The sequence below is a fragment of the Lethenteron reissneri genome, chromosome 2 (genome assembly GCF_015708825.2).
Source record: "Lethenteron reissneri isolate LAM-NWPU_2019-01 chromosome 2, ASM1570882v1, whole genome shotgun sequence".
Classification (NCBI taxonomy): domain Eukaryota; kingdom Metazoa; phylum Chordata; class Hyperoartia; order Petromyzontiformes; family Petromyzontidae; genus Lethenteron; species Lethenteron reissneri.
In genome coordinates, this window is record NC_083780.1 from 11,696,893 (window position 1) to 11,721,784 (window position 24,892).

Sequence of the window (24,892 nt, forward strand, 5' to 3'; positions counted from 1 at the left end):
AACGCCACATCAGCAGCACCCACCGCCCCCCCCCGGTAGCCCGACGTTTCGCTGCGAGCCACAACCAGGCGTCAGCAGGCAGTTGCCAGACTTGTGAAAATGACCTCGAGTCTTGCGCCTTGAATCCGTCGTGAATTGATATCCAAAAACATCACGCCGCCGCTGCAGCTGCTGCCGCTGCTGCTGCTGCTACTGCTGCTGCTGCTACTGCTGCTGCTGCCGCTGCTGCTGCTGCCGCTGCCGCTGCCGCTGCTGCTGCTGCCGCTGCTGCTGCTGCCGCCGCTGCTGTTGCTGCCGCTGCTGCTGCCGCTGCCGCTGCTGCTGCTGCCGCCGCCGCCGCTGCTGCCGCCGCCGCCGCTGCTGCTGCTGCTGCTGCTGCCGCTGCTGCTGCTGCCGCTGCTACCGCTGCCACTGCTGCCGCTGCTGCCGCTGCTGCTGCCGCTGCTGCTGCCGCTGCTGCTGCCACCGCCGCTGCTGCTGCAGTAATATATTGGCCACATTGTTTAAATGACTTTTCACAGTAATTTGTCCGAGCCAAATTTCGTCCCAGGGAAATGTATTCTCTTGAATATTTGATGAATAATAGCGGAGGGGTTTTTTTTGGGGGGGGGGGGGGGTTAGATCACGTAAAATATGAATGTGTCGTTAAACCCGCCACCACCCGACACAGCCAATTAATGAGGTTTATCGCGTAGACAAAACATGGCAATTCGTTACTAGTACAGCACACCGCTGTGTTGGAGAGTAAACCCGCAGCATTTACAATTCGATTGTACGACTTTTCGCCAGCAATTACAACGAGGATCATCAGGCAAGAGCCTGAATATTGATTGTGTTAGAGCTCTGTTTTTTAATTCATTCTGTAACACGGATGTTTTTTTGATGATGCCAATTGTTGTAATTGCCGGCGAAACGTCGTACTCGAATGGTAAATGTTGTGGGTTTACTCTCCAACACACGGGTGTGCTGAACTAGTAACGAATTGGCCGGATTAACGACGCATTTATTTTTACGCGATCTAACCCACGCAAAAAAAAACCTCTATTCGGGCTGTTTTGCTCTGATCGCTCGCTTGGGTTGCTGTTTTGTTGCTCATATTTCTCTTTGCCTAGTTGCTTTCCTTCGTCTTCTTGGTTCTTTCGGTAAAGTCATGTAGAATGAAATAAAAAAATAAAAAAATAAAACATAATAAAATAATATAATATAATTCTCACATTATGTTTCGTTTTTATTATTTTATTATTTCCATTCTATGTGACTTTACCGAAAGAACCAAGAAGATGAATTCCTGCAGTCACGAAAGCTTTAAATCTAAATTTTATTATTTTATTATGTTTTATTTTTATTATTTTATTATTTCCATTCTACGTGACTTTACCGAAAGAACCAAGAAGATGAATCCCTGCAGTCACGAAAGCTTTAAATCGAAATTTTATTAAGTTTTATTTTTATTATTTTATTATTTCCATTCTACGTGACTTTACCGAAAGAACCAAGAAGATGAATCCCTGCAGTCACGAAAGCTTCAAATCGAAATTTTATTATGTTTTATTTTTATTATTTTATTATTTCCCTTCTACGTGACTTTACCGAAAGAACCAAGAAGGTGAATCCCTGCAGTCACGAAAGCTTTAAATCGAAATTTGCCTTCCTCCGTGTTGCGTTCGAGGATTTCGTAAAAGCGGCGACCCAGGCCACCGTCTCCAGCGAGCGCCACCCCGATCAATCCCGTTGCGTTCTCACCCCCCGGTCACGCAAAATCAACGCGAAGTTTGAGCGTCAGTCTCAGTGGCAACGGCTTTGGGAGATACCTTCATCCAGCAGTGCATCGCTCGTGGCCGATGCTGATCAACGCCCCGCGGGTAACAATCCTCGCAGGTAGAGGAATTTAAAGTGCACTCTTAGTTCTTTCGGTAAAGTCACGTAGGTAAAAAAAAATGAAATTAAAATTAATAAAAATAAAATAATAAAATCACGACGTTTCGGAGGCAACACAAGTCTCCGTCATCAGGTGGGACCGTCACAGCCAGATTTGCTGCATCACTTGACCGTACGAACTAAGAGTATGAATCGTTGCAGTCACGAAAGCTTCAACTCTAGAAAGAATTTAAAGTGCTCGAACCTTCAACTTTATTCCAGATGTTTAAAGTCGCTGCGTTCTGTCAACTCAGCAGCCGTCATAAAAGAAAAGAAAAAAACTGCAAAGGCAGCAGTCGCTTTTGTCAAAGCCCTTGCTCGTCCTGCGCGTTTATAGCCTTTTTGCGTATCATCCGGCATGATCAGCCACGGTGTAACCACTGCTGTATGAAGGCACCTCCCAAGCCGATGGCATTTCTCATGGTCACGTGAATCAACAATCAGAACGGTGAGCTTTAAATGTGCAGTTAATGGATTGATCAATCATCATTACTGCCACTGCAACCATCACCATCGTCACTATAATTAGCACGACCATCACCATTACCACCACCACCATCATCATCGTCGTAATCATCCATTATCATCATTCTCAGTCATCCATCACCATCATCCTCCATCACCACCATCATCCATCCATCATGCTCATCATCACTGGGGTCGTTAAAACGTGGAACACCACTGTGTCAGAACAGCGGTATGTCCTACGGGCGGACTGCTTCTCGCCATGAGAATGTGGAATGCCCCCCCCCCCTCACTGGTGCTCTCATTTTGGTGGAGGCGCTACACTCTGACCTTTATAGAAGGGGGCGCGTGGGGGGGGGGGGGCTCCTTTTTTTTTGAGTGGCCCATCAGCTGAGTGAGTTTTTTTTTCAACTCACGGAGGGGAAGGAATTCGTTCGCAAAGCAAACTCGGGCCCCGATTGTAAAACAAACACTCTCGCAAATCTCCCACCGACTCTCGCGACCGCCGCCACGCAGAGCACCGCCTGCCGCCGCCGCCGTCACGTTCCCGCAAGGCGACACTTCGTGAGAACACTGCCAGAGGTGGCCCAGGGTCAGAGATGATTAGAGAGGGTTCAAATCCGAGTTTTCAGCCACTGCCTTGTGATTAGACCGGGTTCGCAAGTGAAAGTGAGTTAGATGGTGTCACCACCACCAACACCACCAACACGAATATTACTATCGCCCCGTAAATATTATCGCCATCACCACCACCACCACGAGTGTTAACACAACCGCCATAAATATTATCACCAGCAGATTTGAAGCTTTCGTAACTGCAAGGATTCATATTCTTAGGTTTTTTTTCCGGTAAAGTCACGTAAACAATTTTTTTTAATAAAAGTAAAATAAAATAAAAGTCACGACGTTTCGGAGGCAACACGGAAGCTTGTGTTGCTTCCGAAACGTCGTGATTTTTATTTTATTTTTATTTTACTTTTATTAATTTTAATTTTTTACCTACGTGACTTTACCGGAAAAAAACCTAAGAATTTCCACCACCACCACCGCCGTCACCGTCACCACGTTCACCACCGCCAGCAGCACCGTGGGGGCCGTGGAAGGCGCTCTGAGAGTGAGCGCGGTGTTTATCCGCTTGGAATGCTTCGCAATAACACGCGGAGAGGGGTCCCGCCGTCAAACACGGGACCGCCGCTCGGCATTCCCGCGCGGTCCCGTGTTTAAACGGCGCATCCGTCAGTGTCGGCGCGGCTTTTACGCGCCGAGTCGCGTTCCGTCTCCCTCCCGCCGCCGGCGGACCCCATCTTCTCCTCCCGGCAGTTTCCGGGAGCACGTAGCCGAATCGATATTGGTTCAGCACGAGCAGAGAAAAAAAACCACCGCTCTGTATCCGCTCTCTGAATTCTGAGCAGGACTGGCTCTGCGGCCCTGGGTCAGAGGTCTCAAACGGGTTTTGATTTTGTACCCGTACCCGGCCGCACCAGGGTCGCAACCGGGTACCCGACACCCGTACCCTACCCGATACCCGTACCCTACCCGATACCCATACCCGATACCCGTACCCTACCCGATACCCGGCTACCCGTACCCGGCCGGGTATCGGGGAGGATACGGGGACGGGTACCCGATTGCGACCTCTGGGATGAAGCCATGTTGCAGGCGCGGGTGGGTTGATTCTAGGAACTTGAATTGTGAGAAGAGACAAGACGTTGGGAAATGAGTGACAAACGGCGACTCACCAGTGACTCACGGCCTACCCGTACCCGGCCGCACCTGGGTCGCAATGGGGTACCCGATACCCGTACCCTACCCGATACCCGGCTACCCATACCCGTACCCGTCCAGGTACGGGTAGCCGGGTATCGGGTAGGGTACGGGTATCGGGTAGGGTACTTGTATCGGGTAGGGTACGGGTATCGGGTACCCGGTTGCGACCTCTGCCCACGTGACCGGCGTGCGCGCTGCGTAGGCCCGAGGGCCGCGTGGTTGGTTCTGTCGGCAACGCGCTCAGCCGCGGGAAAGGTGGTCGGCCCGGCGCAGGCCTGGGAATGTGGAGTTGCGCGAACGTGCCCGTGATGTCGCTGTGGACGTGCGGGCAGCGTGGGCGGAGGGCACTTTGGTTGTGGTGGTTGGTGATGACGGTGGCGGTGATGATTGTGGTAGTGATGACGGTGGTGCAGGTGGCGGTGGTGGCGGTGGTGGTTTGTGAGGCAGTCGACCGCCGACAACATCGGCGGGCGGAGGAGCGACGTTCACAACAACGAGGGGAGCGCCGGGCGGCTAAAACGCAGCAAGTGGGCGCGGTGGGGAAGCACGGGGCGGTGCGTCTGCCCACCGTTGAGCAATTGGCGTTTCGCTGGTTGTCGCAACAAATCTGGCAGCTCCTTGATGCCGCTGGCTGTGACTGCACGCGAAACGTCGGACTTCCCAATAGTTCCACGGTGTGCGGATTGCCCTCCGGCACGAGCGGCGTCGGTAAATACATCGGGCGCGTTCGTTCACCGTGTGACAACTGAATGAATTGGCCGTGTCGGGCGGTGGAGGGCCTACGACACGACAGTTCACTTCGGCGACATGCCCGATATTAAAAACTTTCATGGATCGAGACATCGGTCGCGAATTCCTACTTGGGAAAGAAACATGCCCAGCGATTTCTCTCCTCAAGAGAGAAAAAAACGGAATCGCGGAGGAATCGAACTGGTGAAGAGACGATGATCGGCGAGGTGATCAGGGAGGTGATGAGTCAGGTGATGAGGCAGGTGATGAGTCATGTGATGAGGCAGGTGATGAGTCATGTGATCAGGGCTCGAGTGTTTGGCGACTCTGATGGAATGCTTCGCTCCGGGCAGATCATCGGCCCACGCACACTCAGCTCCCGCGACGTCACTTGGACGTTCGTGTGAGAGCCACTTGGCGAGAGAGAGACAGAGAGACGGGTATAGAGACAGGGAGACAGAGAGACGGGTATAGAGACAGAGAGACGGGTATAGAGACAGAGAGACAGAGAGACGGTATAGAGACAGAGAGACAGAGAGACGGGTATAGAGACAGAGAGACGGGGACAGCGACAGAGAGACAAAGAGACACGGGGATAGAGACAGAGAGACACGGGGAGAGAGACAGAGAAACAGAGAGACGGGGAGAGAGACAGAGAGACAGAGAGACGGGAAGAGAGACAGAGAGACAGAGAGACGGGATAGAGCCAGAGAGACAGAGCCACGGGGTTAGAGACAGAGACACGGGGAGAGAGACAGAGAGACAGAGAGACGGGATAGTGACAGAGAGGCAGAGACACGGGGATAGAGACAGAGAGACAGAGAAACAAAGAGACGGGGATAGAGACAGAGAGACAGAGAGACGGGGAGAGAGACAGAGAGACAGAGAGACGGAGAGACGGGGATAGAGACAGAGAGACAGAGAGACGGGGAGAGAGACAGAGAGACGGAGAGACGGGGAGAGAGACAGAGAGACGGGGAGGGAGACAGAGAGACAGAGAAACAGAGAGACGGGGAGAGAGACAGAGAGACAAAGAGACAGAGATACAGAGAAACAGAGAGACAGAGCCACGGGTTAGAGAGAGAGACACGGGGAGAGAGACAGAGAGACAGAGATACACGGGGATAGAGACAGAGAGACAGAGAGACAGAGACACGAGGATAGAGCCAGAGAGACAGAGAGACGGGGTTAGAGACAGAGAGATGGGATAGAGACAGGAAGAGAGACAGAGAGACAGGGAGACAGAGAGAATGACAGAAGTACAGTGAGAGACACGCAGTTGTTGAGCCAAGGCCCGCACCACCAAGCGGCCAGCAACGAACAGCACCGTCACTGTTGTAATGGATAGGAGTGTGACGAGTTTCTCAAATTGTGCAAGGTTATTGTTGTTCTTATAGCTTGGGGGGAAGAGAGACCATGATGATGATGATCATTGAAGGAGAGAAGATGCAGAGAGACAGAATGGGTGGGTGCGTCGTTGGGTGATCGAGTGGGTGAGTGGGTGGGTGAGTGGTTGGGTGAGTGAGTGGTTGGGTGAGTGAGTGGGTGAGTGAGTGGGTGGGTGAGTGGGTGAGTGCGTGGTTGGGTGATCGAGTGGGTGAGTGGGTGGGTGAGTGGTTGGGTGAGTGAGTGGGTGGGTGCGTGGTTGGGTGAGTGAGTGGGTGAGGAAGTGGTTTGGCGAGTAAGTGGGTGGGTGAGTGGTTGGTTGAGTGAGTGAGTGGTTGGCTGAGTAGTTGGGTGAGTGAGTGGGTGGGTGGGTGAGTGGGTGGGTGAGTGGGTGGGTGGTTGGGTGAGTGGGTGGGTGAGTGGGTGGGTGGGTGACTGGGTGGGTGGGTGAGTGGTTGGTTGGGTGAGTGGGTGGGTGGGTGAGTGGGTGGGTGGGTGAGTGGTTGGTTGGGTGAGTGGGTGGGGTGGGTGAGTGGTTGGTTGGGTGAGTGGGTGGGTGGGTGAGTGGGTGGGTGGGTGGGTGACTGGGTGGGTGGGTGAGTGGTTGGTTGGGTGAGTGGGTGGGTGGGTGAGTGGGTGGGTGAGTGGTTGGTTGGGTGAGTGGGTGGGTGGGTGAGTGGTTGGTTGGGTGAGTGGGTGGGTGGGTGAGTGGGTGGGTGAGTGGGTGGGTGGGTGGCTGAGTGGTTGGTTGGGTGAGTGGGTGAGTGGGTGGGTGGGTGAGTGGGTGGGTGGGTGATCGAGTGGGTGGGTGAGTGGGTGGGTGAGTGGTTGGGTGATCGAGTGGGTGGGTGAGTGCTTGGGTGAGTGGTTGCGTCTGTCACACCGAGTCCTGAACGCGTGCGGATGAATCGGCGAGTGAAGTTCACGGGAACAGTAACCGTGGCGATCGCGACAGACGCGTGATAAGGGGGCGACTGACCATCCGGGATTTGACCTCGCGACCTTCCGAGCCCGCAGTGCCCCGGGGTCACTCGCTGCGAATGACCCCCCCCCACCACCCATCCCTATTTTAATTTTTATTTTCCACGGATTTGACCGAGGGCCGTGCCCAGCGACGTCGACATTCCTCTTCCCGTAACCGAGAGAAGCGGCGGAGCGCCTCTTCGTTTACGAGGCGAGCGGGCGAGCGGCACGGAGGTGATTCATGGAGTTGTCGACAAACCGAATGCCGGAGCGTGTGGGATGTGTCTTCTCTGTTTTCCGTCACGAATCGCATCGCCCCCCCCCTCCACCCCCCACCACCACCACCACCACCCCCCCCCACCACCACCACTCCCCCCCCACCACCACTACCCCCCCACCACCACTACCCCCCCACCAATACCCCCCCACCACAACCCCCCCCAACACCACCACCCCCCCCCCCCACCACCACCACTCCCCCCCCACCACCATCCCCCCCCACTACCACCACTCCCCCCCCCACCACCACCACCCACCACCACCACCACCACCCCCCACCACAACCCACCACCACCACCACCCCCCCCACCACCACTCTCCCCCACCACCCCCCACCACCACCACCCCCCACCACCACCACCCCCACCACCACCACTCCCCCCCCACCACCACCATCCCCCCCCACGACCCCCCCCCCACCACCACTCGCCCCCCCACCACCACTCCCCCACCACCACCACCACCACCCCACCACCAGCACTCCCCCCTCCATCACCACTCCTCCCCCCACCACTCCCCCCCACCACCACCCCCCCCCACCACCATTCCCCCCCAACACCACCATTCCCCCCCCCACCACCACCCCCCCCCCCACCACCACCACCCAACTTGGCTGAGCGTACCCACACGATCCCTCTGCGGTGGTAACAGCGACGTCGAAGATTCGACCCCCCCTAGCCGCGTTCGACTCCCGCTCGCGTTATTTAACAATCAGCGGCGATTATTGTCTGAACCTGTGCTGCACCCCCCCCACGCCCGCCCCTCCTCTAGGTCGACTCAGCCTCGAGTGAGTACCTGGCGCGGTGTGCGAACGTGGGCGTGGTGCTGGCCACTCACGCCCTCGTGTGCCGTTGGCGGCCTTCGTAGCAGAGGTCGCAAACGGGTTTTGATTCCTTACCCGTACCCGTACCCGGCCGCACCAGGGTCACAAATGGGTACCCGTTCCCTACCCGTACCCATACCCTACCCGAAATGAGTGACAAACGGTTACTCACCAGTGACTCACGGCCTACCCGTACCTGACCGCACCAGGGTCGCAAACGGCAAACGGCTACCCGTACCCGGCCGGGTACGGGTAGCCGGGTATCGGGTAGGGTACGGGTAATCGGGTACCCGGTTGCGACCTCTGCTTTCGTAGGCGCCACTCGCGAACCGCCCCGTGCGTTCTGTGCAGGCGACAGGGTGGGGTGGAGTGTGGGTCACTTCCAAGACGTGCCGGTCGGCTTCGTGGTAGAGTGGATCTCCCACGCTGTCGAGAAGAACGCTCTTTCTTTCTCTCTCGAGCTCCCTCGAGCTCCACACTTCTGCCAGCAGTTGCTCGAGAGAACACTTGCGTGCCCTCCGCCTTTACCTTTTGCCTTCCCAGTGTTAAAAACAAAACGCACACTCGTAGGAGTCAGGAATGAAGGTTGGGCGATGGGAGGGGGGGGAGCGGTGTGGAGAGCCGCTTCTGGCCTCCGTCAAGTGGCGCCGCGTGTGCTCGCTGACAGCCTGTTGATGTCCTTGTGCGAAATGACAAAAAAACACAAAGACTAAGATCCCCCTCCACCACCACCCACCACCCCACTACCCCACCTCCCCCGTGTAGCCTTTAGCAAACTGTTGGGGCAAGTGCCGTTCGTGAAGCACCTGTGGAGGCCCAGGACCGGTGCAGATAATCGTCACCGGTGTGAGCGGGAATCGAACTCGGCTCTCTGCCGGGTTCGTAGCGAGAGTAGCGGCGCTAACCGCTGCGCCACCGCTCCCAGCACGCGCGTTCACACACGCGCGTTCACACACGCACGCGTTCACACACACAGCGTTCACACACACGCGTTCACACACGCGTTCACCACACACGTTCACACACACACGCGTTCACACACACACACGTTCACACACACACGTTCATACACACGCATTCACACACAAACACGTTCACACACGTTCACACATACACGTTCACACACACACGCGTTCACACACACACGCGTTCACACACACGCGTTCACACACACACGTGTTCACACACACACACGTTCACACACACACACGTTCACACACACGCGTTCACACGCACGCGTTCACACGCACGTTCACACACACACACGCTCCCACACCGCCTTCTTCAGACCTGCACCCTAGAATCCGTATAGCCTTTAACAGACGGTTCGGGCAAGTGCTGTTGGCGAGCAGCGCCTATGAAGGCCGGCACGGCACACGGGGGGGGGGGGGTAGGTGACCAGCCCCACGCCCGGCCGCCTTTGTCTCCCGAGTGGCGCTGTTTACGCATCGCACGAGGTACTCATTTGGGGCTGAGTCGACCTCGGGGAGGCCCACGACCGGTGTAGATAATCGTCACCGGTGTTGGCCGTGAGCAGGAATCGAACCCGGGCCGCCGGGTTCGTAGCGCGTCGAGCTAACCGCTGTGCGTGCCCACACACACTTGTACACACACACGTACACACACACATGCGTACACACACACACACACGCTCACACACACACGTGTACACACACACACACGTACACACACACGCACACACTCACACACACACGTACACGCACACACACTCACACGTACACACACACACACACGTACACACACACATGCGTACACACGCGTACACACACACGTGTACACACACGCACGCGTGTACACACACACACGTACACACACACATGCGTACACACGCGTACACACACACGCACACACGTGTACACACACACGCGCGTACACACACGCACACACACGTACACACGAACACACACACCTGTACACACGTACACACACGCGTACTCACGCGTACACACGAGCACACACACACATGAACTCACACATGCGTACACACGCGTACACACGAACACACACCTGTACACACGTACACACACGCGTACACACACACGCGTACACACACACGCGTTTACACACACACGTGTACACACACACGTGAACACACGTGTACACACACACGTGAACACACGTGTACACACACGTGTACACACACACACACACGTGTACACACACACACACGTGTACACACAACAAAGATCCCCCGTATAGCCTGAACAGACTGTAGGGGCAAGTGCTGTTAGCGAGCACCTATGAAGGCCAGAACGGTACACGAGGGGGTGGGTGGCCAGCACCACGCCCGACCGCCTTTGTCTCCCTAGTGGCGATGTTTACACACCGCACCAGGTACTCATCTAAGGCTGAGTCGACCTAGGGGAGGCCCAGGACCGGTTCAGATTATCGTCACTGGTGTTAGCCGTGAGCGGGAATCGAACCCGGGTCGCCAGGTTCATAGCGCAGCGCGCTAACCGCTACACTACCGCTCCCCACACACACGTGTACACACACACACACGTGTACACACACACACGTGTACACACGTGTACACACACACACACGTGTACACACACACGTGTACACACACACACACGTGTACACACACACACGTGTACACACACACGCGTACACACGCGCGCACACGCGGCCTCTATTCTTCGCTGCTCTCAAACTCGTGACTCAGCAGCGAACGATGGCTGAAATAAAAAATAAACAGAGAGAGACACGTTCTCTCCCAAGTCTTCACGAACGCCCCGACCTACTCTCCGCTCGTCCAAACATCACTAAAACACTCTCATCACCGAACGTTTCGTTTCAAGTTTTGGAATTCACATATACGTGTTTTTTTTTCCAGGCCACCACCGCCCAGAGACACCCTTCAATCATATCCTTTGTTTTATTTTTGTACAAATCTCTTAAAAAATATATATATTTTTTAAAAATGTGCATTTAAAACGTCGAAATCCGTCGAAGGTGGAACGTCTCGTTGCGGTCATGGCGAGCTCGATCCGATGCAGCAGTGCGGCTGGGAGCTGAGCGCTCCAGCCCAGACGTGATCAGCAGCAGCAGCAGCGGCGGCGGTAGCAGCAGCGGCGGCGGTAGCAGCAGCGGCGGCGGCAGCAGCAGCGGCGGCAGCAGCAGCGGCGGCAGCAGCAGTAGTAGCAGCGGCAGCGGCGGCAGCAGCAGTAGTGGCGGCAGCGGCAGCAGCAGCAGCGGCGGCAGCAGCAGTAGTAGCAGCAGCAGCAGCGGCGGCAGCAGCAGCAGCAGCGGCAGCAGCGGCGGCAGCGGCAGCGGCAGCAGCAGCAGCAGCAACGGGATGATTTTCCAGTTGTTGTTTTTCGTGCCGGAGCAGTAAAAATGTTCGAAGTCGACGGTGAAAACGTGAACCCCTTTCACTGCGCTCGGAGAATTCCTGGCGTCCCCCCCTCCCCTCGCCCCCGCTCTGCGTCCTGGTCGTCCGTAGCCCCTGAACTCTGACCCTGGACGCGTCTGGCATTCCTGTTCACCGCAGGTCCAGAGACGGGACAAGACCTGGACATCTCCAACATAGACACCTCCATTCTCGAGCAGTACATCAACGAAAACGAGGACCTGTGAGTATGGCGTGCTTCTTGCATTTCTCTTTCACGTCCATGGGAACGTGGAATTTACACCGCTGGCTTTGGACCACCGTTTGAAACGGACGACGTTCTTCTTTTGGGGGGCTTTTTGACGGAGCGCTCGGTCTGGCGGTGGGAGGAAGGTCGTGAGTTCAAGTTCGGGGTCGTGGGGTCGACTCGGCTCATCGTCGCCATCAATTGTCGTGACCCCTACAGGATCGATAGAATCGGTATTCCGAGGAGGGTGGGTGGGGGGGTAAGTTGCCTTTGTTATCCTGGTGCTCAGACCACTTGATTTGTCTGTTGAGCTGCACACACCATCACCATCACCACCATCACCATCACTACCATCACCATCACCACCATCACCATCACCACCATCACCACCATCACCAACACCACCATCACCATCATCATCACCACCATCACCACCATCATCACCATCACCACCATCACCACCATCACCATCACCACCATCACCACCATCACCATCACCACCATCACCACCATCATCATCACCACCATCACCACCACCATCATCACCATCACCACCATCACCATCACCACCATCACCACCATCACCACCATCACCACCAGTGCGGTGCCGACGCTGCGCCTGATGACGTCGCTCCTCGTCAGCGCGGGGACGGAAACCACAGGGCCTCTGGCCCCCACGTGAGCCCTCTGGCCCCCACGTGGGCCAGAGGGCCCCCCACCACGTGGGCCTTCCAAGAGCGGCCGTCCCACGCGCGAGCGGCAAAAAGAAACTGAAGAATAATCCCGAACACCGATATAGACAGTTTCAGTTTTTATTGTAAAAAACGTCATCTGAAGATTGCGCGATGTTCCGCACACACACAAGACAAACAGCTGCTCCGTAGAGCCTCTCTCCACATTCTGCGGCTTAATTCTCGCCAACGCCTCCCCCCCCCCCCCCCCCCCCACGAAAAAAACAAATCCCATTTTTCCGCACCGCGGCGACGTTTCCCACCATTGCGAGCAAGCGGCCCAGAGGCCCGGCCCGGCCTTTATGACCGCCGCCGCCTGCAGCTGCAGCAGCTGCTGCTGCTGCCCGCGAGACGGCTTTTGGTGCGAGACTGTCAGCGGCAAGTGCCGCGCTGGATCCGGCAATTTGAAGGCTTCCTGAGCTCCCCCCCCCAACCCTCTCGTCGCGCGGTGCCAGGGGGCACCTCGCCAGCAAGAGCACGAACCCCCCCCCCCCTCCCGGCTTAAACCCGTCCAGTTTGGGCGTTGTGAGTGTGCCAAGCCAGCAAAGTCTTGGGCTAGCCCCCCCCCCCCCAACCGTGACCCTAATTACACCAGCCTCGACCCTACGCCGAACCCGCATTACTGTCAACCGAACGAGGAGCCGTCGCCCGAATTACCGTGGAACTAATTGCTCCCCAACCCCAGCCATACACCCGACCCGAATTATAGTGACCATCGAATTACCCCCGACCCTCATCCTGAGTAGACTAGCCGTGATTGCACGAGCAGTGGCCACCCGCCTAACTCGAATTACATTGCACCCAGAAAATACCGGGAACACGACGACACAACCACAGAGAATACGGCAATGAGACTTCACCCACGGAGAGAATACGGTAATGAGACTTCACCCGGAGAGGCTAATCGCTGGTTGGGGGCGTTTGCGCCTGCTCTGCTCTGCCCCGCAGCGGCGTGGCGGAGCTGCCGGCCGGCGCGTCGCACGCCCCCTGCCCGACCCCAGGACACGCCGGCCACCCCGGCCACCCCGGCCACGCTGGCGGTGCCGGGGCCGCCACCACCGCGGCCGGTGCCGCCCCGCGCCACGGGGCCCTCGCCGCGGCGGCAGCCTCGCCTCCGGCCGACGGGCTCGCGGCACGCGGCCCACGCGGACCCCTCGCTCCGCAGCTGCAGCAGCAGCTACAGCTGCAGCAGCAGCAACAGCAGCAGCAACAGCAGCAGCAGCTGCAGCAGCAGCAGCAACAGCAACCTCCGCTACCGCTACTGCCGCCCGGCACCAACAGCAGCCTCCTGGGCCACGGGGAGCTGCGCCGGTTGCACAGCGCCCCCGCCCAGCGCACCGCACCCTACCGGCCCGGGTGAGGCTCAGCGGGGCACCGTCGGCGCTCAGGGCGCTCAGGTGTCGATGGGGACACCTCGCTCACCGTCTGCTTCGTCTGCGCGGAATAGAGCGTTGCCCCCTCGCCCGCGAGGGTTGTCTCCAGGCGCTCCGGTTTCCTCCCACGTGTGAACACACGTTAATTGGCCGATAGCAGCTTCATACGTAGAGGATTGCAGAGCTTGGGGGCTGGCTGGGGGGGAAGGGTCGGAATTTGGTGGCAGCTCTTCGCGTGGCTGCTGCCGCTGCTGCTTGCACCGCTCGTCTGCGCGGCATCGGCGGCGCGTTACAGGTTTCACAAATTGTTGTTTTGTGTTGCTGTGCCACCTGCTGTGCACCAAAGAAGATTGTCGGCTTCTTTGCAATCGGTGCGCGCTCCCGGCTAAACGTGACGTGCGGCCTTCGCGACGGCATCGCGCCGCCCAGACGCGCAGGACATATTCACGAACGTCGCGACCGCCGCCTGATGATGCTGGCTGCGAGCGCCGGCACCGCTCTCCTGGCAGCGCTGACGAGGCGGCGGCGATTGGTCGGCCGCGTCTGTTTGCCACGCGACGACGACCTTGTTCCTCGGCCGCTGTGAGTCGGGCTCGTCCGTGACGGTGCGTGGCTGCGCTGTCGTTCCCCGGCAGGAATCTCCCGGAGTCGCCGCCGGACTCCAGCTCGGAGGCCTTCTCTCCGCAGCAGATGGACGGTGAGTAGCGGGGCCCTCCCCCTCATCTTGACACGCCGTTTACAAACGGAGAATAACTCACCGCAGTTCCTGAGCACGGGGGCGCAACAAGGGCCACCAGGGCGTTAGGCGGGCGGCAACAGACGGCACCGTCAAAATCGATCGAGGAGTTTGGGGGGAAGAGACGATGGTGATGATTTTGGGAAGGGATTCCCAAGTGGAGCAGTGAAAGGGAGGAAGTGGACAGGTCAGGGTTGGGACCTGCAGTGTGGAGGAATCTGTAAGTCAAATTTACGGGAACAGCAACCACGCTGGTAGCAATGGAAGAGTGATAGGACGGCGACTGACTCGGGTCCTGGCTCGTGAATCAAAACAGTTCTGGATATCCTCCTCCTCCTCCTCCCCCTCTTCCTCCACCTCCTTTGCCTCCTCCTCCCCCCCCCCCCCCCACCTTCCACGCCTCCCACGACTCCTCTCACCCGCCACGTCTCCCCGCCCGTCGTCGTTGTTGTTGTTGCCGTTGCCTCCCCACAGAGACGCGACTCCAGCACCTGACGCCGGACAGCTTCTGCCAAATGTCGAGCCCGCTGGCTCACCCCCACGCGCACCTGCAGCAGGGAACGCACCCACACGTCCACGCGCACCTGCGCCAGCAGCATCAGCAGCAGCAGCATCAGCAACAGCAGCAGCATCTCCATCATCAGCCTCAGCCGCCGCAGCAGCAACCGCAACAGCAGCAACCGCAGCCGCAGCAGCAACCGCAGCAGCAGCCGCATCAGCCGCAATACTCCCTCCCGCCCCAAGTCCACATTTCGCCGCACACGCAGATCACGCACCACCCTCACCACATGATGCCGCATCGGACCGCTGCCCCGACCATGGGGTTGTCTCTCAACGTGCAGCAGCAGCAGCACGCGGCAAGTCCGGCCGCTTACTACGGCCGGGAGGCGCCTTACGGGCCACCGGCTTACCCGCCAGCGTCTCAAGGGTGCAACCCGGCACTGGACGTGAACCATCAGCAGCAGCAGCAGCAGTCGCATGTCCTGCAGCAGCTGTTGCAGCCGAACGCTGAGTGAGTGTAACGATCAGCTGCTGGATGAAGGCCTCCACCCCCCCCCCCCGCCGCCCAACGTTTTACGGGCGAACCCATTTCCCGGTTGAAACGCTCGCTCGCATTGACGACGATATTGACAATAGCTATTGTGATAAATCCAAATTTCGCCACGCGGCCGGTGGCAGCTGTCGGGAGTTAAATTTACGGGCGTATTTGTGAGCCGGCCATGTTCAGCGCTGGTTTTGCTTCCCAGTTGTAGGCACCGACGTTCCAATCGACCGGTTCCTAGTTTTCTCCGGCGCAGGTCCCTCGTAGCAAAACGACGAGAGGTCGTTACGACATCAAACCTGTCAACCACTAATCAGTGCCGACGTTACTACAGGCCAATTCAGACCTTATTGGTCACCCCGTGCGCTTATCAATCTCAACGTTCATCCTACAAAGTGCCCATCACAAGGGGAGAAACGCAAATCGACAAACACATTTTTTGCCCGCGTTGAAACGGCTGTACGCCACGTGCACCCGAAAACTCACCTTCCCTGTACGAGAACACGGGGGTTGTAAACCGTACGGGGCTTGACAGCGGTGCGACATCGCTCGCGACCCCACATTGCAGACGGGCGGAGCCGATGCGTTTGTGTCGACCCCCCCCCACCCCCCCGGCACTGTCCAACGGTTCACCAAGCGGCGGTGTGGCCGGCGGTCAGCGCCACGCCGCCGCCCATGACCCCCCCAGTTCGATTCCCGCTCACGGCCAACGCCGGTGACGATTGTCTCAAGGGGTCACGGGCACCCTCGAAGGTCGACTCAGCCTCGCGTGAGCACCCGGGTGCGGTGCGCGGTCAACGTCGCCACTTGGGAAGACAAAGGCGGCCGGGCGTGGTGCCGGCCACCCACTTCCTCGCGCGCCGTGCCGGCCTTCGTAGGCGCTGCTCGCTGACGGAGCTTGTCCCCGACAGGCGGCTGAGGCTATGCGGGGACCTTTGTCTTTGCAGTCCGATGGTCCACCAGGCGAAGAAGCGGAAGCACTCGGACTCCCCCACGAGCACGCTCACGGGGCACATGTTGAGCAGCCTCAACCCCATCAAGCAGGAGCCAGGTGAGCCGCTCGCACAGGGACTGCGGTGAACTTGAGCCAGGTGAGACGCTCACACAAGGACCGTGGTGAACTTGAGCCAGGTGAGACGCTCGCACAGGGACCGCAGTGAACTTTAGCCAGGTGAGACGCTCGCACGGGGACCGCGGTGAACTTGAGCCAGGTGAGACGCTCGCACGGGGACCGCGGCAAACTTGAGCCAGGTGAGACGCACGCACAGGGATCGCGGTGAACTAGAGGAGCCAGGTGAGACGCTCGCACAGGGACCGTGGCGAACGCGAGAGACGATGGGAACAGCGTTGCCACCGCTTCCTTCCTCCTGCCAGATTCTGAGATCTTCAAGGACCGCAATTTCAGTCTCATTGTCATCGTCGTCGTCGTCGTCATCATCACCGCAATCTCTACCACTGTCTGGCTTTAGGTCTACTCTTCCCCTCGGCAGCCGACCTCTGGGTGCCACTCCAATGCCCGCCTCTGGAATCTGCGGTGTCGAATGTTTCAGCGTTCAGATGTGTGCCCGATGTACAGGGATACCTCGCACTTTCCTCTGGTTAGGGGACCAGAGCATGGGCGAATGTCAAAGCAGAGCCTTGATTTAGCCTCGCAGGATTTATCTTGGCCGATTATGAATATATTAAAGCACAACAATTCAGCATTTTACGGTAATCAGAAAAACAAGCACAGTATGAATACTGTACACGTCGTTTATAATCACGAAAATAACGATGGACACCGTAGTATTCTACTGTCATCACGAAAATAACTACGAATTGTCTACAGTATAATTACGTGCAGTATTAACAATACGCGAATAGACACAAGTACAAGAGATGCTCACCGGACGACTTCTGTTCAAAGACCGAACGGGAAAGACGCAGGCGGAAGGTTGGCGATGAAATCGCGCGGGAGAGGAAAAGCCGCGTGGACGAAACTTTTGAAACGCGGTCGTAGTTGAAAACGTCCGAGAAAGCGAAGCACACTGTTTGTTTTTTTCGGTAAAGTCACGTAGGTACCTACGTAGGTTTACAGACAAAACCAAAGAGTATGAATCCTTGCAGAACAAAGCGCGGCGAAGGCCCCCAGGGTGTCGATTGAGCCACGGCAGCGTGGGGGGGGGGGCAGCTGTAGTGCGGACAGCCGTCCTGCTCCTCTGTTCTAAGTGGCTGCTTGTCTCTCCTCTCCTTCCTTCTCAGCCTCTTTGACTGCTCACCTCTTTGTCTGTGTGCAGGTAAGCCGCTGCCTTTCGATGCAACTTTCCATTTTCCTTTTTGAAAAAACGAAAAACACGTTGATTTACATTTCTCAACCCCCGCCCCCCCCCCCCGCTCCCTGCCGCGTCCCGTGCGCTCCTCTCCCCGGAGAGTCTCCAGGAGGGTCCTGACACATGGAGACGTTTGGCTAACGTCTTGTTAAATAAAGAGCGTTTTGGCTTCAAGTGGCAGGACCGGAGAAAGCGGGGAAAACCCAGCACGGCGCTGCATTACGGGGAGGGGGGGGGGTAGGCACTCTCGAAACTCCACACAGATAGATTCATGATGGTGGTGATGGCGACGATCTCTTGGCCACTTCAAGGTGTAACCAGGCAGTCTTCCTGCGTGAATGTTTGTGTCTGTGTGTACGTGTGTGTCTGTGTGTACGTGTGTCTGTGTGTGTACGTGTGTGTGTGTCTGTGTGTCTGTGTGTGTGTCTGTGTGTGTCGCTCGCTCGCGCGCGGCGCAGGAATGATCGGCGACTGCGGCAGCGACGTCTACAGCTACGACTGCGACAGCCTCAACGGCTCCTACCTGGACCCCAGCTACCAGTGCCTCAAGTGGCAGCCGTTCCAGCAGAACAAGTGGTGCTCGCTGCTCGATGGCTCCTGCAAGGAGCTGTGAGCCTCCACTCCTCACCCCGCACGATCCTTGCGTTCCCGTCGGGGCTCCATCCTCAGTTTTGGCGTTCGACTTTTTTACGCCGCCCCGAATCACGTGCTGAGATCCGACGCCTCGTGAGCAAGGGTCGTCCACGGCGGCGTGGCGGTCGACACGCGCGTGGCGACACGGCGCGCACAAACACACCAACACGAAGAGCACCCTCACCAGGCCGATGGGGGCGCGTGCTGTTAGCCAGTGGCACCTGTGAAGGACGAGGGGCCGGTGGGCGGTGGGCTCTACCCGCGGGTAAACCGAGCGCGGCGATAATTGCATGAAAAATAAATCTGTAAGCCGTCACGGGGGTCCTCGCCGGGCGAGGCGCCCGTCGTCACGCTCTGTCGTGGATGTCGGTGACCCCTGCCCCCTGCCCCCCCGCCCCCGCCCCCCGCGCCAGGCTGATGCCCACGTACCGCGTGGACGCCGACAAGGGCTTCAACTTCTCAGTGCCGGACGACGCGTTCGTGTGCCAAAAGAAGAACCACTTCCAGGTGACGGTGCACGTGGCCATGATGGGGTTGCCGCGCTTCGTCAAGGCGCCCGACGGCACCAAGCCCGTCGACTGCTTCTACATCAAGCTCTACGGGGTCAAGGTGGGCACGTGGGGTCAAGTGGGGGGTCAGGTGGGGGGTTAAGTTGGGGGTCGAGGTGGGGTCAAGTGGAGGTCGAGGTGGGGTTAAGTTGGAATTCCATGAGGTCAGAGTTGAGTATGGGTGGGCTTCGTGGGGTCAAAGTGGGGCCCATAGGTTCAAGGTGCTGCAGGACATTATTGTAAAACTGCTTTTTCACCCAGAAAAGCATCGTTGAGTCTTAAGGCTCTTTCCCAAGAGGGTCCTGCCAAATGTTTTCTGCGTCTGTGCGTGCGTCTGTGCTACAGATGGAGGCCACCAACCAGAGCATCAACATCGAGCAGTCGCAGTCCGATCGCAGCAAACGGCCCTTCCACCCAGTCAGGTGAGGACTCGCACGCGCCAGTACACACACACACTCACCAACACACACACACACTCACCAATACACACACACTCACCAATAAACACACACACACACACACTCACCAATACACACACACTCACCAATAGACACACACTCACCAACACACACTCACCAACACACACACACACACTCACCAACACACACACACTCACCAAGACACACACTCACCAACACACACTCACCAGTACACACACACTCACCAATAGACACACACTCACCAACACACACACACTCACCAACACACACACACACACTCACCAGTACACACACACTCACCAAGACACACACTCACCAATACACACACACACAATCACCAACACACACTCACTACCAGTACACACACACACTCACCAACACACACACACCAGTATACAAGGGTCCCCCATAACGAACTGTTAGGGGCACGTGCTGTTCGCCAGCCCCTCACAATGGCAGCACGAGCGGGTGGCGGTGTGTCACCCTACCCTGCCGTTACCACGTTAGCCTGCTTCCCCTTCACCTGCAGACGTTCTGTCACCCATTTACCCCATGCCTGGATGCTGACTTGCCACGTGTGTGCATGTGCGCGTGTGTGTGCATGTGTGCGTGTGTGTGTGCGCGTGTGTGTGCATGTGTGCGTGTGTGCGCGCGTGTGTGCGCGCGCGTATGTGTGTACGTGTGCGTGTGTGTGCGTGTGTGTGTACGTGTGTATGCGCGCGTATGTGTGTACGTGTGTATGTGTGCATGTGTGCGTGTGTGCGCGTGTGTGTGCACGTGTGTGTGTGTGCGTGTGTGTGTGCGCGTGTGTGCGTGTGCACGTGTGTGTGTGTGCATGTGCACGTGTGTGTGTGTGCATGTGTGCATGTGCGCGTATGTGTGTACGTGTGTGTGTGTGCGTGTGCGCGTGTGTCTCGTGACCCCGCCGTGACCCCCAGGGTGGACCTGCCGGCGGACCAGATGACGAAGGTGACGGTGGGGAGGCTCCACTTCAGCGAGACGACGTCCAACAACATGCGCAAGAAGGGCAAGCCCAACCCGGACCAGCGGTGAGGCCCGGGGCCGGCTGTGCCGTGTGTCTGATGGGTGTGGTGTCTGGTGTGGTGTGTGTGTGATGGGTGTGTGTGTGATGGGTGTGGTGTCTGGTGTGTCTGATGGGTGTGGTGTCTGGTGTGTGTGATGGGTGTGGTGTCTGGTGTGTGTGATGGGTGTGGTGCGTCTCTGATGGGTGTGGTGTCTGGTGTGTGTGATGGGTGTGGTGTCTGGTGTGTGTGATGGGTGTGGTGTCTGGTGTGTGTGATGGGTGTGGTGTCTGGTGTGTGTGATGGGTGTGGTGTCTGGTGTGTGTGATGGGTGTGGTATCTGGTGTGTGTGATGGGTGTGGTGTCTGGTGTGTGTGATGGGTGTGGTGTCTGGTGTGTGTGATGGGTGGTGGTGTCTGGTGTGTGTGATGGGTGTGGTGTCTGGTGTGTGTGATGGGTGTGGTGGGTTGTGTCTGATGGGTGTGGTGTCGTGTGTGTGATGTGTGGTGCGTGTCTGATGGTGTGGTGTCTGGTGTGTGTATGGTGTGGTGTCTGATGTGTGATGGGGGTGTGGGTGTGGTGTCTGATGGGTGTGGTGTCTGGTTTGTGATGGGTGTGGTGCGTGTCTGATGAGTGTGGTGTCTGGTGTGTGTGATGGGTGTGGTGTCTGGTGTGTGTGATGGGTGTGGTGGGTGTGTGTGTCTGATGGGTGTGGTGTCTGGTGTGTGTGATGGGTGTGGTGCGTGTGTGATGGGTGTGGTGTCTGGTGTGGTGTGTGTGTGATGGGTGTGGTGCGTGTGTGATGGGTGTGTGATGGGTGTGGTGTGTGTGTGATGGGTGTGGTGTCTGGTGTGTGATGTGTGTGGTGCATGTAATGGGTGTGTGTGATGGGTGTGGTGTGTGGGTGATGAGTGTGATGGGTGTGTGTGATGGGTGTGGTGTGTGTGTGCGTGTGATGGGTGTGTGTGTGTGATGGGTGTGGTGTGTGTGTGATAGGTGTGGTCTGTGTGTGATGGGTGTGTGTGATGGGTGTGTGTGTGTGATGGGTATGGTGTGTGTGATGGGTGTGGTCTGTGTGATGGGTGTGTGTGATAGGTGTGGTCTGTGTGTGATGGGTATGGTGTGTGTGATGGGTGTGGTCTGTGTGATGGGTGTGGAGCGTGTGATGGGTGTGATGTGGGGTGTGTGTGATGGGTGTGGTGCGTTTGTGATGGGTGTGGTGTGTGATGGGTGTGATGTGGGGTGTGTGTGATGGGTGTGGTGTGTGATGGGTATGGTGTGTGTGATGGGTGTGGTCTGTGTGATGGGTGTGTGTGATAGGTGTGGTCTGTGTGTGATGGGTATGGTGTGTGTGATGGGTGTGGTCTGTGTGATGGGTGTGGAGCGTGTGATGGGTGTGATGTGGGGTGTGTGTGATGGGTGTGGTGCGTTTGTGATGGGTGTGGTGTGTGATGGGTGTGATGTGGGGTGTGTGTGATGGGTGTGGTGTGTGATGGGTATGGTGTGTGTGTGATGGGTGTGGTGTGTGTGTGTGTGTGATGGGTGTGGTGAGTGTGTGATGGGTGTGGTGTGTGATGGGAGTGGTGTGTGTGTGTGATGCGTGTGGTGTGTGTGATGGGTGTGGTGTGTGTGTGTGATGTGGTGTGTCTGGCGAGTGTGTGATATGTGTGTGTGGCGTGTGTGTGTGTTGGTTGTGTATGGCGAGCGGTAGTGTAGCAGTTAGTGCGCTACACCATTGACGATTATTCGAACCGGTCCTGGGCCTCCCCTAGGTCGACTCAGCCTGAAATGAGCACCTGATGCAGTAGGTTAGGGTTAGGGTAGGTAAACATCGCTACTGGGGAGACAAAGGCGGCCGGGCGTGGTGCTGGCCACCCACCCCCTCGTGTGCCGTGCCGGCCTTCACAGGTGGCTCGCGAACAGCACTTGCCCCAACGGTCTGTTAAGGCTACACGGGGGATCTTTGCCTGTGTCTGTGTATGTACGGTGAGTGTGGGTCTGGCAATTGCAGCAGCTCCTGCTAGTGCTGAGTTGTGTTCGAGTCGTCGAGTTAATTGCCGCCCTCTCACCCCGGTGTGTGTGACGAGCAGCTACTTCCTCCTGGTCGTGGCGCTGCATGCTCACTCGCAGGGACAGGGTCACATGCTCGCCGCACAGGCCTCCGAGAGGATCATCGTGCGGGTGAGTGGCCCCCTCGGCTACAGCTCCTCCACGCTGAGACTCACCACCTCTCAGCTACGGCTCCTCCATTCTGAGACTCACCACTCCTCAGCTACAGCTCCTCCACGCGGCCACGCTGAGACTCACAGCCTCTCAGCTATAGCTCCTCCACACTGAGACCCACAGCCCCTCAGCTACAGCTCCTCCACACTGAGACTCACCACCCCTCAGCTACAGCTCCTCCACGCTGAGACCCACAGCCCCTCAGCTACAGCTCCTCCACGCTGAGACTCACCACCCTCAGCTACAGCTCCTCCACGCTGAGACTCACCACCCCTCAGCTACAGCTCCTCCACACTGAGACTCACCACCCCTCAGCTACAGCTCCTCCACACTGAGACTCACCACCCCTCAGCTACAGCTCCTCCACGCTGAGACTCACAGCCCCTCAGCTACAGCTCCTCCACACACGGCCATGCTCGCTACAAGCGGCACTCGTCCCGTTGTAACGGACTGCGGCCCGCGTGCCCCCTCGGCCAGGCGTCGAACCCGGGCCAGTTCGAGAACGACTCGGAGGTGCTGTGGCAGCGCGGCCCGCAGGGCGACACGGTGTTCCACCACGGCCGCGTGGGCGTCAACACGGAGCGGCCCGACGAGGCCCTCACCGTGCACGGCAACATCAAGGTGGCCGGCTCCATCCTGCAGCCGTCGGACGCACGCGCCAAGGAGCACATCCGCGACGTACGTACCGCACACACGCAGTTAGTGTGTGTGTATGTGTGTCACTGTGTGTGTGTCATTGTGTGTATGTGTGTCACTGTGTGTGTGTGTGTGTCACTGTGTGTGTGTCACTGTGTGACATCATAACAACAGTCTGGACCACTGGACGGGTTCCGCAGGACTGGAAGGATGCCCTGGTGGTCCCCCTCTTTAAGAAGGGGGACCGTACCGACTGTAACAACTACAGGGGCATCTCACTCCTCAGTGTGCCGGGTAAGGTCCTGGCAAGGATTATTCAACATCGCCTTGCTAGGCACGCTGAGGAGGGGCTTGCGGAGCCCCAATGCGGTTTCAGGAAAGGGCGGTCCTGCACAGATGCCATATTTTCTGTCCGTCTGCTACAGCAGAGGTGTAGGGAATTCCAAAAAGACCTACATCTCTGCTTTATTGACCTGGTCAAGGCCTATGATACCATCAGTAGGACTGGGCTCTGGGTTGTTCTTCGTGCTTTCGGAGTCCCTGACCCTCTGCTCACGATCATTAAGGACCTTCATGATGGTGAGCGGGCCCGGGTAAAACTACGTGGCCGGGAGTCGGAGCCTTTCCCTGTACACCTTGGGGTGCGACAGGGATGTCCTCTGGCTCCCACATTATTTAACATCTATTTTGACCGCGTAGTTCGTGAAGCCTTCAATAGCTGTACCGGGGGAATTTCCATTTGGTACAGATATAATGGGAGGCTGATCGATGCCCGGGTGCGATCAAGGGATGGCTCCCTATTGGTCAACCACGTTATGTATGCCGATGATTTGGTAATAGCTGCTCATTCAGAAGAGGAGTTGGAGACGATGCTGCTGAGACTGGAGCGTGCCACTAAGAGGTGGGGCCTTACCATCAGCCCCACCAAAACTAAGCACCTGCCTGGGTATTTTGTACCATCGGACACTCCACCCCCACAACTCCCAATTGGTGATGGGGCAGTTGTGGAGAGAGTGGAGAGTTTCCCATACCTGGGCAATGTGCTTATGACCGGCTCCAGTTTGTCAGCAGAGGTCTCACTCCGAATCAGTCGAGCGGCAATATCTTTTCATCGGTTGCGTAACGCTGTGTGGAAGCTACCTGGTCTGTCGCTCCGCACGAAGCTTCAGGTCTTCTCGGCCACGGTCATTCCCTCCCTTCTCTACGCTTGCAAAACGTGGACCCCCCTAGTGGAGCATCTTCGCCGGTTGGAAACATTTAGGCTGGCC

The 24,892-nt window shown here is 57.4% G+C and overlaps 1 protein-coding gene across 1 annotated transcript in view; it reads left to right on the plus strand.

Annotated features, from left to right (window-relative positions):
• MYRF (myelin regulatory factor) overlaps positions 1 to 24,892 on the plus strand; it is a 93,154-nt gene that overhangs the window by 51,821 nt on the left and 16,441 nt on the right. The window contains 11 exon segments of the mRNA XM_061552506.1: positions 11,847 to 11,928; positions 13,611 to 14,018; positions 14,671 to 14,732; positions 15,246 to 15,783; positions 16,761 to 16,864; positions 18,581 to 18,731; positions 19,169 to 19,364; positions 19,649 to 19,725; positions 20,682 to 20,792; positions 22,856 to 22,946; positions 23,466 to 23,666. Coding sequence (XP_061408490.1) covers positions 11,847 to 11,928; positions 13,611 to 14,018; positions 14,671 to 14,732; positions 15,246 to 15,783; positions 16,761 to 16,864; positions 18,581 to 18,731; positions 19,169 to 19,364; positions 19,649 to 19,725; positions 20,682 to 20,792; positions 22,856 to 22,946; positions 23,466 to 23,666 — 2,021 coding nt within the window.